The 13,770-nt window shown below is 38.1% G+C and overlaps 1 protein-coding gene across 1 annotated transcript in view; it reads left to right on the top strand.

Annotated features, from left to right (window-relative positions):
• The window catches only part of TTC3 (tetratricopeptide repeat domain 3), a 142,871-nt gene extending 135,314 nt beyond the window's left edge, over window positions 1–7,557 (top strand). The window contains exons 43-46 of the mRNA XM_036747973.1: window positions 3,245–3,371; window positions 3,540–3,731; window positions 4,019–4,111; window positions 5,925–7,557. Of these exons, the coding sequence (XP_036603868.1) occupies window positions 3,245–3,371; window positions 3,540–3,731; window positions 4,019–4,111; window positions 5,925–6,032 (520 nt within the window). The 3' untranslated portion in view covers window positions 6,033–7,557. The remainder of the gene's footprint in view (window positions 1–3,244; window positions 3,372–3,539; window positions 3,732–4,018; window positions 4,112–5,924) is intronic.
• The last annotated feature ends 6,213 nt before the right edge of the window (window positions 7,558–13,770 follow it).

Below are 13,770 nucleotides of genomic sequence, written 5' to 3'. Positions count from 1 at the left end.
CCTGGTTGCCTTGCAAAAAAAAGAAAAGAAAAAATAGATAGCACTTGGCTGTGCCAGAAGTACAAACATTGTATACCCTATGTAAGTCACTGCAAAATTGTCCCTTTTCTCCATGTTGCCTGAAAATGAGATACCTAATCCTTTGCTATTCTTCCTTGTAGTTCCCTAGGAGAATTACTGTGATAAATTGCTTTGGTGGTCTTCATCTCTGGAGTTGTTGCTTTTCTCCTCTTGTAAGAAAGAGTCTTGACAACCACACACAACTTCTTTTCTTACTAACCTCTTATATCATCTTACCAACTAGTCTTATTTCTCCTGTCTTAACTGTGTCCTCCTCGTGTTGTCATCTTCCTAGATTTCAACCTTATCTTCAAGTCCTTCCCCTTCAGTTCAAGTCCTCCTCTTTCCTCCTTTCTCTCTCTCTCTCTCTCTCTCTCTCTCTCTCTCTCTCTCTCTCTCTCTCTCTCTCTCTCACACACACACACACACACACACACACACACACTATCTCTCTCTCTCTCAACACTAGCCACTCCTCTTTTCCTCATCTTGACTTTTCAATTGAAACACTGCCCTCCTCTCTCGATTCCCTCACCCCTCTATCATTTCACTGATTTTACCCTATCAAGCCTCAGCCTTGGATCGTTGGCGCCATCCACCACCTTAACTCCTACACACTTGCTGCTGAACAAAGAGGGAGGGGAAAAAATCCTGCAACAGTTCTGCCTGGATCCATTACATATTTATGTTATATACCCTCGGTTGGGCCCTCACTGCCTCCCACTTTCCACAGCGGCTCTTCCAAACTTTTTCATTTCTCCTCAGACTCCCCATGACTTCCCCTCTCTCTTCCCTCTCAGCTGAGAACTTTGCCTCCTACTTAACAGAAGAAATTGAGGCCTTTCGCCTTGAGTTCCCTCTTCCTCATCTCTTATCACTCCTGTGCCTTCTACCACTGTCTCTTCCTTCATCCTTTGTCACTTCTCACCAAGGCATACCCCTCTATTTACCCAAATGATGCCGTTACTTCTCACCTCCTCCAACACATTGTCCCTTTCATCATCTCTGCTCTTAACTTCAGTGCATCTGTCTCTCTCTTCTACCTCCTCCTCTACTGACTATAAACATTCCCATGTCCCCCCCATCCTCAAAAAGCCTTTTTTGATGTTTCCATCCCCACTAACTATTGTCTTATATTTCTTCTGCCCTCTGTGGCTCAACTTTTTAGAAAGGCCATCTACCAAAGGAAGACTCCCTGTTCTCTCCTCTTACTCTCTTGTCACATTCCAGCTTCTGCCTATCAGACCATTCCTTTTCAGTGTCCTTTGCTAGATCCTCATCTAAATCAGGGCTTCTCAAAGCTGCCCACAACCCCTTCAGTGAGTGTGGTCATGACTCACAGTTTAAGAAGTGCTGAAGGGGCATGAGTGGAAAAAGTTTAAGAATATAGAGCGTGCCCTCGAACTAGAGGGATCCCACAGGGTTCTGTCCTGGACCCTTTTCTCTGCTCCCTCTATATTATCTGACTTGATCTCATCAGTTCCCATGTATTTGATTATGTTCCCTGTGCCAGTAATGATCATTCTCAAGTCTGTATCACTTACCCTAACTTCTGATCTCACATCTCCAACTGCCTTTCACATACCTTGAACTGGATGTTACATAGATATCTTGAACACAACTCATCCTTAAAAGGAAGGGTTTCCCCCTAAGCCCTTCTCTCCTCTCTCTACGTTCCTTATTACTGATGAGGGCAACACCATCCCTAGTCCCTCCCTGGCAACTTAGGTGTCATCCTCAACTTCTCACTGTCACCACCCATGTCCAGTCTATTGCCAAGACTCATCAGTTTCATCTGTGGATCATCTTTCAAATATACCTCCTCCTTACTCTGATACAACCCACCACTGTGGTGTAGACTCTCATTACCTCAGGCTTGAACTATCGCAGTGACATACAGATAGGTCTGTCTTCCTCAAGTCTCCCCTTTCTCTGACCAATCCTCCATCAAGCCACCAAAGTGATTTTCCTAAAGCACAGATCTAACCATAAACTCAGTGAACTCTAGTGGCTTTCTATCACCTTTAGAGTCAAATGCAGAATGCTCTGTTTGAAGTTCAAAGCTCTTCATAATCTAGCCCCCTTCACTCACCCACCCCCACTTTTCCAATCTTCTTATTCCCCACTCCTTAACATTTATTCTTTGAGCCACTGGCACTGGCCTCCTTACTGTTCTGGGAACCAGGCACTCCATGTCTTAGCCCTGGGCAGTTTCTCTGGCTGTCCCCATCCCTGGAATGCTTTCCCTCCTAATCTCTGCCATTTGGCTTTTCTGGCTTCCTTTAAGTCCCAACTAAAATCCACAAGAAGCCTTTCCCAAATCTTCTTAATTCTAGTGCCTTCTTTATTTTAATTATTATTTTTATTTATCCTCTAGCTTATTTGTCCATAGTAATTTGCATGCTGTCTCCCTCATTAGATTGTCAAGTCCTGGAGGGCAGAGACTATGTTGCCTCTTTTTGTATCCAGAATGCTTAGTACAGTGCCTTAACACATAGAAGAACAAAAGTTTATTGACCAAGTATATACACCTTACAATCTAGGCAAACTGGCCTTCTTGTTATTCCTCATACAAAGCACTTCATCTTCTACCCACACACCTTTGCTGTAGTTGACGGGCCCCCATTTTGAGAATCGATTCCCTCCTCATGTCTGTCTCTCAGAATCCCTACCTTTTCTTCCAGGCCCAGATCAGCTGTAATAAGTAGTAGTATTACAGTAAGCTGAATGTATGAGGCCCCGACTACTCATGTCTTTCCTCCAAAATCACCTTGTGTTTATTCAGTACATAGTATGTATCAGATGCCATGCTAGGCATTGGGGGAAAAGAGATAAAGAATGAAACAATCCTTAACTCTCAAGAAGTTTGCATTCTAACGTGGGAGCCATGTATGTATGTCGGTATGTGCAGATCAAACCTAAAGAGGACAAATACAAATAAATAGAAAGTAAGTAAATAGAAGGTAAAGGGGAGACTGGAGACTGCCTGTTGGGAGAATCAGGAAAGGCCTTGAGTAGAAAATAGTGCTTACGCAGTATCTTGAAGGAAGAGAGCAACCCCATAAGCAGTGGTGAAGAGAAAGTGCACAGTAGGTAGCTTTTAAATGTTTGTTGAATGACTGCTACCTTAATAATTCCAAACACTGACTGTCATTCCTGTGTCACCCCCTTCTTTCCCTTTCAGTGCTGAGCTTTTGAATTTTATCCAGAAAGTACAAAATCAAGACACAATCACACATGCACGTTTGGAGTCTGATGAAATTGTCAGAAGTGTAACAGAACTCATTCTAGATGAGCAGAATAAAAAAACGGTTAGTATTTCAAAAAGATAGAGTTAGTGATTCTTATTTTATTCCCATGTATTTTTGTAATATAACTAACACTGCTCCAGTTTAAAATATAAAAAGCCATAAACTGTTGAAAAATATTTTTTGTAATATTGATGCTTTATGTGGTTCTTTTCCCTAAATTTTCTTTAGGCAGTTCAAGGAAACTACATGAACACTGTATCTAGTGCTGCTGCTGAATCTTCTGGTCTTAGACATTCAGCAGAAAATGTATCAGTATCTAGTCCCTCCATAGTCCCAGCTTCCCAGACAGTTGCCAACAGACCCTGGGTAGTTGTTGGAGGACCCTCCAAGTCAGAGTGGCAAAAATCAAATGATTCCCTTGTGAGTTTCACTTTTATTTCCTCCCATCCAACCATATGGTTTTCTAATAAGCAAAAATAGTTCCCTTTGTTAATTGTTGCTGTTTTTTTTTGTTTTTTAAACAAAATATCTTTGGCCCAACTGTATACTTTCACTTCTAGGCTTGGTCTATTCAGCCCTTAAACTTTAATTGAAAAATGAATTATATTTGTATTATAATGTTTTATTTCATTGCAAGCTTGAAAGGAATTCCTGACAAATGTATGTTATAGTTATTTTTCAGTGTTTGAATGTCTTTGTTTCCACAGGCCTGCAGTGATGATCCCTGCATAATATGCTATGAAGACCTAGACCAGGAGCATGTATGTGAGATGGATTGTGGGCACCAGTTTCATAAATGGGTATGATCTGTATTTGATTGAAGAACAGCTATTAGCATTCTAGGTCTCATTTCCTTTAATGGAGGCGATTTTGGGGAGGTGTGCATTCATGCATGCATCTCTGCATCTGAGTGTACTGAACTTTTTAAAGACTAATCTTCATGTTATTTGCACTTATATCTTTAAAAAAAAACAGTCTTTATAAACCTCCCAGATACAAAATGTTTCTGTCTGTGTTCAGGACATTAGGAACTATAGCAGGGATCTGGATCATGTGGTCCTAACTAGCCATGTGATCTTCAGGCCAGTTATGTCAGCTTTCTCAGCCTATTTCCTCAGCTCTAAAACAAGAGACTTGGACCAGATGCTATTCTGAGTTCCACTTCAGTTCCAAAATTCTGTGATTGATAAATTTCACATGAGGCCTTGTTGAGTAAGCTTAGGACAGGAAGTACCATTACAGATTTTTTTAATTAATTTTTTTTCATTCAACAAAACTCTGCCTTCTCCCCCTTACCAATGAGAAAGCAAGAAAAATAAAACCCTTTTTATAAACATGCATAGTCAAGCAAAACAAAAGCCCACCTTGCCATCATAGATTTTATGAACCCTGTCATTAAAAATTACAGTTACAAATTGAAATCTATTTGTAAATAGATTTTATATACAAAAGAATGAAAGCATGCATTTGTTCTAGTTTGCATAGCAAATTAGATATTGGGCAAAGGGATTAGACTTGGAAGGAATCTTAAAGATTAAATATTTAAGTCCAACCCCCTCATTTTATAAATGAAGAAATTGAGACTTAAAATGGTTAAGTTGCTTGCCCAAGGCCATGTTTGTAATGAGGGGCAAGGCTAGGATTTTAACTCACTTTGTGTGGAAACTAGTGAATCTTGGTTCTTAGACTTGATCAGATCAGCTGCCCTAGATCAAGAAACTGAACATTAGCACCATCTTGCTTTACACAGAATTGTTCATACATAATTGATGATTATTATCTAGCATCAATCTAACTACTACTACTAGATCCACTACAAGATCGAAATAGAGGGGGTCCCTACTCCATTCTTTTACTTACCTTTTAGAAAAGACAACAATCTTCCTTTTATCTTCCTTCCGTACATGGAAATGTTGATGTTCATAAGTTTATAATAAAATTATACATAAGTAAATACTAGTTAATATTATTATACAGAGACCTGGATAGCAGTAAAATAGAAACATGAGAATAAGTTAGAACTTGGAGAGTCCAGAGTCTGAAAAGAGCCAAGGTAAAGACACCCCAGGCATAAATTAGTTAATCATCAGGGTTTTAAGTACCTGAGTATTAACATGCTAAGATCAGGGATACAAGTGGAAAGAATGAAACCATTCCTCTGGCAAATCAATTAAGAGTTTATGGTCAGTTTACATGTAAGTGATGAAGCAGATGCATCCTTATAAGTGGATTAGACCAGAGAATCGCACAGGTATGATAGGGAGAAACAGCAGTCAGGCCTGTAGGGAGAGTGTGTGGTCAAAGTGAGGCCATGAGTCCAAGACACCTTAAAAGTAACTCAGAGTTTTGGCACCTGAAAAAGTAACCTAATTATGAGGCAGAAACTGTTCTGGGAACTGCTTGTATGCTTTCTGCCTGGACAGAAATGGCCTGTAGAGTATAGGGAGCAAGGGAGCAGCTGGGCCCCTAGGTTAGGTGTGAGCTCAGAAGTGACATCAACTGGTTGGGCTGTGAGAACGTTGTGCCTAAATGTGAATAGAAATGCCCAGTCCAACAGGGTTGAGAGAATAATGTTATGGGCAGGTATTTATGGATTTTTCCCCTTGTTTTCAGTGTATTGAGCAGTGGCTTAAAGAACAGAGTACATGCCCAACATGCCGTGAATATGTCCTGTTAGCAGAAGAATTTCCTGCACTTTCTGGATCAGGCCGGCCTGCTTAAAATTTAACAACTGCCTTACTGCTATTCCATTTAGCCAAAAGTTCCCTAAATATTAATGTTGAACATAAGTAACTATATCGCAAACACAAAATACACTTGAATATGTGAAGCATGTATACGTATTTGAAGAAAAACTATTACTATACTACCCAATAGTACACAATCACAAAATAATTGATTACTACTTAACATATGAATAGTATATAAGATTTTTTTTTTTACTGCAAATTTGGAAAAGAAATCAGATGTCTGCAAATGAAATAAGGTTTCCTCATCTGTAAAAAGTACTCATGATCTCTAAGGATTTTTCACTTCTAACATTCTCTATGACTCTTTGATCATATCTTTACATATGGCAAAGTGACTAAATTTAGTGTCAGAGTTTTTATTGGAGAGACACTTCAGAGATTGAAAGGTTCCATTAAGAAATGTATTTTGAATTAAAGCTTCTCATTTTCCCCTTAATGGTTTGGAAAATGTGGTTGCTTGAAAATATGATTAAGCTTTGTTCTTTTCCCGTAATCTGCATTAAAAGTAAATTTGAGGAAGCCATGGTTTTATAATCTGTACTAAATATTTAAGCATTGGCTTAATTTTGATTGAAGTATTCCAATCTTACCCTCTTTCAGATAGGCCAGGCTTAGCTTTGCTTTTTATTTCATGAGTCTATTGTAAAATTATTTTATGCATAAGTTTATAATCTGCCTAATGTCCTTTCCCCCTGTATTTTTATTGGAAATAGATTTTATTCAATATTAGTAAAGTTACTTAGTTCTCTGAATTGTATAGACTATATATGTTACTATATAGGCTACCAGAACCCTGAACTAGGAATTCATTCTTCAATAGTAGGAGTAGAATTTCTTTACACACATGATTATTTATTAAGTTTATTTTCTATGCTCACCACATTATGAGGAAAACAAAGGCTGAATAACATCACCACCATTGTCTTTCCAAATTTGTTCCCAAATATAGACTACATCCCTAAATTGAGATGTCTCTGAAAGGAAATAATTGGTTGTCCTCACATTGTACTCTCAACCTAACCAAGGTATTGGGTGAAGGGAAGAGTTCAGCTTATATTTAGATTAATATAACACATTAATCAACTTGATTTTACTCCTAAACAACTTCCAAAAACTGGTAAGAAATCTTGAATTTAGTGATATATAGGCAGAAAGTTTAATTATACTGTTAATCAGTTAATCCTGAATAAATTCCATTTCTCTGAAACTGGAATGGTTGGAAAAAAAAAACATTTTAAATGTGGTCTGCATTGTTTTTGAAATTGGTGAGTTTCTCTAAATTTATCTCATAAGTTTTCATATTAATATTTCAACCACTAGGGCTCACTTCTTACCTAATTGCTTCTTAGAAAATTGAGAAATTAATGGATTTGTTCAAAAAATGCTTATTGGACACCTATTTTAAAAATTCTTCTTATTTCAATAAAATCTTGTAATGTACTTTGTAGTTATTGTTGACCCAATAATCTTTAAAATAAATACCACCTTAATTAACATTTTTGTACTTACTAGTTAATGTTTTAGTTTCCTTCTCTGATATTTTAAATCATCTCATCTTCTTGGTTATATAATAATGATACCAATCTTACAATCCTAGCATTCCAGGAGATTTGGCAGTTTGTGAAACATTAAAGAAGCTTTTCAAAAGTAGATTTCTAATCAGATCTGTGATTCATGTAGGAGGCATTCAGTGACTTGGATTACATGAATTTAAGAACTCCAATACACTGAAATTTTAATTCTAAATTCAAGTTTAGTTACATTGTAGGATTTTGAAATTTTTTAAATATTCCTCATAATTTTACTCAGTTGATCAACACATCTTTTATGTAAAGGACAATAGAAAAAGTACAGCTTTCCTGGGCTTAATTTCTCATGACTAAATTGAAGTTATTAAAGTAACTTACTGCATCATTGAGTACTCACTTTTAAAAAATGCACAGTCTCAGCAATTTTTTCATTGTTAAATCAAACAACTCGAGCATCTCCATCCAATACAACATAAGCAAAAGGGAAATTATAGACTTGAAAAAATTGCTGGAGAAATTAGAGCTAAAGGGCATAATGGGACCTTCTGAATAAGACAGCTAAAGAATTTTTAACATATTTCTTATCACCACATGGCACTTTTACAAAAATTGACCATATACTGGGATAGAAATTACAAATAAATATAAAAATGCAGGAATATCAACATATTATATACCGTAACACAGTAAACATCATATTAAGAAAGTGCACACACACACACACACACACACACACACACACACACACACACGAAAGATCTAGATGGAGACAATAGCTTAATCCTAAATAGAGGATCAAGGAATAAGTCAAAGAAAGAGAAAGATACTGAGACAACATACCCCATTTCTGAGATGCTATATAGTTCTAAAAATGCTATCAATGAAACAAGATAAAGAAATTAAAAGAATAAAGGGAGGTGTGGTTAAGGAAAATGGCCAAACAGTTTTTAAAGAAGATTTGCAAACTCCTAACATGAAAGAATGCTCCAAATCCCTAATAATGAGAGAAACATAAACCAAAACAACCTTGAGGTTTCACCTCACAACCTGCAAATTGGCAAAGATGACAAAACATGGCCAAAAAAAAGGAGGGTGATAGAAAGATGAACAGCAAAATTCATTATTGGTGGAGTTGTGAGTTGTACATCCATTCTGGAAAGAAATTTGGAATTATGCAAATAAAGTAGCTAAAATGATTATACCCTTTGACCTAGGGATTCCATTGTTAGACATATATCTCAAAGAAATTGTTGACAAAAAGAAAGGCTCCATATATGCCAACATATTTGTAGCAGCACTTTTTGTGTTAGCAAAGAACCGCAAAATAAATGTCCATTGTGTTGAGGAAGTGACTAAACAAAGTTGTGGTGCACGAATGTGATAGCAGAATACCGAGCTTACGGAAAACAAAAAGAATGATAAATACAGAGAAGCATGAAAAGGTTTAAATGAACTAATACAAAATGAGGTAAGCAGAGCCAAGAAAACAATATACACAATGACTGCAAGTCAATTTTGGAAAATTGCGAAGAACTGGTTTGGCCCCCAAAATTGCTAAAGACATTTGCGGTGCAGTAAGGAGGGATCTGCAAGTGTGAAACACCATATTTTCATTATATCTATTAGTGTTGCTGATTTTTTTCTCTTCCTCTTTTTAAAAAATTCTTTGTTATAAAGAATGTCTCTGTGAAAGATACAGGCAGAAATCTTGGTGATGTGAAAACAGAAGATACCTCAAAAAAAATCTAGTGCTTAGCATATAATATTCACTTTTTCATTCATTTCAAAAGCTTGACCTAGAAAATGAGTTAATGAGCTATTTTTCTCAGCTGAGGATCATTGTATCCCCATTTCTAGTACTTTCTTTAAAAGAGTGACTAAAATTTTCTCACAGTTGGGAATGGAATTTAGAAATTGCTGAATATAGCTTCAAAACAGCCTCTGTTAAAGGAAATATATTTTTAAGTGAAGCAATGGTCTGTTCTGTCTAGTGCTTAATACATAGCAGTTGCTTAATAAATTGAATTTCTTCTCTCTCTCCTATCACTTTTAGTGGCAAAACAAGGACTTAATAGTTCTTCTGACTCTCAAGTCCATTTTACTTTTGTCAGTTGTCATTTGTGAATATTCATATAACGATCTTGTTGAGGATGGCTATGTAAGGGTGTGTGTGTGTGTGTGTGTCTCCCATATAGGTTGTATGAACATACTGTATCTGCCTAATGGTGACTCATGAATTGATATTTAAGGAATCTCATCCACCCCTCTTCAAGGGAGACTTTGATTCCTACTAGGAGGGTACTCTTTCTGTTCTCTCCTCAGAGTGTGGATACCAGCCTAGGATTAGATCTATCTACCTCCTCTATTTCTAGTCTAGAGGAATGAGTTTTGGGGTTCATACTGCCTTTCCTGTTTGAAGTCCCTTAACAGGTAAGGAGTATTTCAAAGCTTCTCTCCCCACCAAATGCTACTCAAAGACCATAATAATGGAGCAGAGTGAGTTAATCTGTTTATCCAAGCCAATAGTAAACAGAAATCAGTGAAGGCAGAACACACCAAAACAATATCTCAGCTCTAAAGAGTTTTCCTGAAGTTTCCAATGAGGCAAATTGGGAATAAGGACAAGGTCAGTATTCCAACTCCTCTACATGTCAGATTCCTGGAATCTTTCTCTCCCGTCAAGAACCTGTCCCTGAGGAAAGCCTGGAACCAAATGTGTACTCTCTCAAAGCCAGAATAACTCTTTTCTCCAAATTTTCACCACGGCTCAAGAGGAGAATATCATATAGACGCTTAGACTTAAGCTCCAGGTTACAGCTTTACATAAGTCTTCCTTCAGACTTTACAAACTTGAAAAATGAACGAATGAATGGACGCTTGTTAAGCATTTATTATGTTCCAGACAGTGTGCTAAACACTAGACTCTAGAGGAACAAATACAAGAAGACAGTTCCTTCTCTGAAGCCAGCTACATTCTAATAGAGGAAGACAACATATATAGGGAAGTGGTAGCCAGGGTGGGGTTTTTGTTTTGAGAAGTCAGTGGGATGTTAAGTGGAAGCCTAGGGCAGTTGATTGACATATCCTTTCCAGGGGTGATGATTTGATTAATATTCTCTACGCAGGAAGTGGGAAGAGAGAAGGGTAGTCAGTAATGGGTACACCAAGGAGACATGGCAGGAAGATAGCCTAATGCAGCATGCTAAGTTTGGGGCCAGGTACTTGCTTACTGGCTCTAATACAAATGACGCTCCATCTCTCCACTTCAGGCATGTTCTCTAGCAGTCCCCCATGCCTGTGGTGGTCTTTTGCTCTGACTGCTGACCTCCCTGGTTTCTCAGTTAGAATCCCACCTTGTAGAGGAAGCCTTCCCTAAGCCCTCTTCATTCTAGTGCCCTCGCTCTGTTAATTAGTTCATGTTTATCTCATACATCGCTTGCTTTGTACGTATGTTTGCGTGTTGTCTCCCTCATTAGATTGTGAGCTCCTTGAGGGCCAGGACTGTCTATTGCCCTTTTTTGTCTCAAAGCCCTTAGCTGATGCCACACACATAATATGCACTTCATAAACGTTGGTTGATTAATTGACTAGAGACAACAGTAATAATTATAATGTATATAGAGCTTTAGTTGCTGCTATCCCCATTTTATAAATGGAGAAACAGGATGTGAGAGGTTAAGGGACTTAGCTCAGGTCACACAGCTAGTATGTGTCTGAAACAAATTTGAACTTGGGTCTTCCTAATTCCAAGTCCAGCACGCTATCATATACATCACTCAGAAGCCCAAGGCTCCAGCGTGGGAGCTGGAATGCCAGAACTGAGGTAGAAAATAGGGTGCAAGAAGATGGCCAGAGGGTGAAGATTTAGGACTCGGTCACTCAACAAGTATTTATTAAACACATAGTATGTGCCAGCTACTATTCTAAGTACTGGAGACAAAAATGAACTCTATTCTTACCAAAGTCCACAAAGTCAACAGAAAGTTCTTAGGGTTAATGGTAGATCTAGGGCTTTAAGAAACCTTTGTGAAATGATTTATACACTGTCTCTTAATGGATTTTAGTGATTTCTACCTTCAGCACCTCTTGCTTTCTCCTGGGTCTTTCAGTATGTCTCCTACTAGATTCTCCTAGAAAAAGTTTGAAATCCAGCAGACAAGGTGACTGATAATCTGCCTGAGGCCCTAGTGTCCCACTGATTTCACTGGTGAGAAATATATTTTGAACTACAACAGCAACTGCATAAACCTTACCAATTATCATGCTGCCTTTGGTATCCACAAAACTTAAGAAAATAGACCCCAGGAAGAAGAAAATGCCTTTTCTGACTCCCCTTAGTAAGAAACATAATTCAGAAACAAGTACATTTCAAGAGAAATGAATGGCTGATGGAAGTAACTCCAACCTAAATGTTTGTTAATTCTCACTCTCTCTGCCTCCTCCCTCCCCCCAAAAAAAGCTTGAAATCAGACCAGCTCCTTATTCTTGTCAGCAGATCCTTCAAAATGATTGGTTAGTTTTTATCAGTGCTTCTGCTTCGGAGTTCTTCACAACAAAACAAAACCATTTCTCTTTCAACATGTACTTTTGTAGAAAAACAAGCATAATTGTTTCCAACAAATAACTTAGAAGTTCTGTTTTCTCCTTTTCCCCGTCCTTCCTTTTTACCTTTTTTCTTTTTTCCTTCCTTCCCTTCTCTCTTTCTCCCTCACCTGCTTAGGCAACAACTTCTCACCACTCGATCCCACTGCTGATCAACACAGAAGATTTGACCTACTCTATTTCACACTTGGGCTAGTTTGCCCCTCCTTAGGCATCATGATGCCACCCTACCCCAGAGGTTTCACCTGACTTAGTGAAGACCTACCTAATCAACACCCAAGCTCAAGTAATCCACCATGCTCAAGTGATCATGAACCATCACACCTGGCACGAATTCTGTTTTGTAAATTTTTTTTTTATTTGAAAAGATTCATATGATCGTTTTGATTAATTATTCCACCCTTCCTCCCATTCCTCTGACCAATCTCTGTTTATTTGATGTAATATAATGGTCTTAATTTATACTTTTGCTGCCACTGATTCCAAGAAATCTGTGTACAAACCCAAGCAGCTTCCTGAAGTGCCGCAGGATTTTAACAGAGTTAATAGCTAGAAAAATAGAGCAAGTGAATAGTCCACATTGTTACTCCAGACACTAGCTCTTTCCCCAGCATTAGTATAGCTACAGCTTTAGATGGTACTTCATCTGCCACCTGACCCCTTTTACCGTTTTCCATTTCCAGTTTTGAAACCATCAGTCACACTAAAATGGTGACACCTCATTGTAAAGCAGAAAAATAAATATTTTCCCCTGTGCAATACCAACTAGCTTACGAAACTATAATACTTGATCCATCCATTACTCTCTCTCTCATCTTCAATCTCTCCCATCTATATTATCATCTTCCTTCCCTCAAACATGTTCTGTTTCCCTCATCCTTAAAAAAATCTGCAGTTGACCTCTGGTTGTCATCACACATATCTATGCCTATTTGCTGCCAAATTCATCTCAGAAAGATATCCATTTTTTCACTACCCAGTTATTTCTCAGCTCCATAAAATATAATTTCTATCCCCTATACTACTGAAACTTTTCAAAGTTTTTTTTTTGTTTTTAACAAAAATCTATATTCTCCCACTTATTCCCCCATTGAAAAAGAAGAAAATCATTTTGTTTTATAACAAATATGCATAGTCAAGCAAAACAAATTCCCAAGTTGAGTATGTCCGAAAAATGTCTTCATTCTATACCCTGAGTATATCACCTCTCTCTAAACAGGTGCGTAAGCATGCTTAATTTTTTTAAACTGAATTTCTTTATCTTGCCCATGCTGGAGGTGCAGTAGGCATGCACAGCTCTGATCAACACAGAAGCTTTGACCTGCTACTTTTCTGACCTGGGCCAATTTGCCCCTCCTGAGTCAGCCTGGTGGCCCCCTGCCTCTAGGGGCATCACCATATTGGTACCAGACTTGCAGCAAACACCTGATAAGCTTTAACCCACTGCATCTCAGAACTCTTGAGATCTACAAGCCTCAGGTTCCCTGGTAGCAAGAATTACAGGCATGCACTGCCACACCTGCATTGGTCATGTGCTTCATGATCAAACCTCTGGAACTTTGGAGTTGGTCATTACAT

The sequence above is a fragment of the Trichosurus vulpecula genome, chromosome 2, assembly GCF_011100635.1.
Source record: "Trichosurus vulpecula isolate mTriVul1 chromosome 2, mTriVul1.pri, whole genome shotgun sequence".
NCBI lineage: Eukaryota > Metazoa > Chordata > Mammalia > Diprotodontia > Phalangeridae > Trichosurus > Trichosurus vulpecula.
This window is presented reverse-complemented; position numbering and strand designations above follow the sequence as displayed.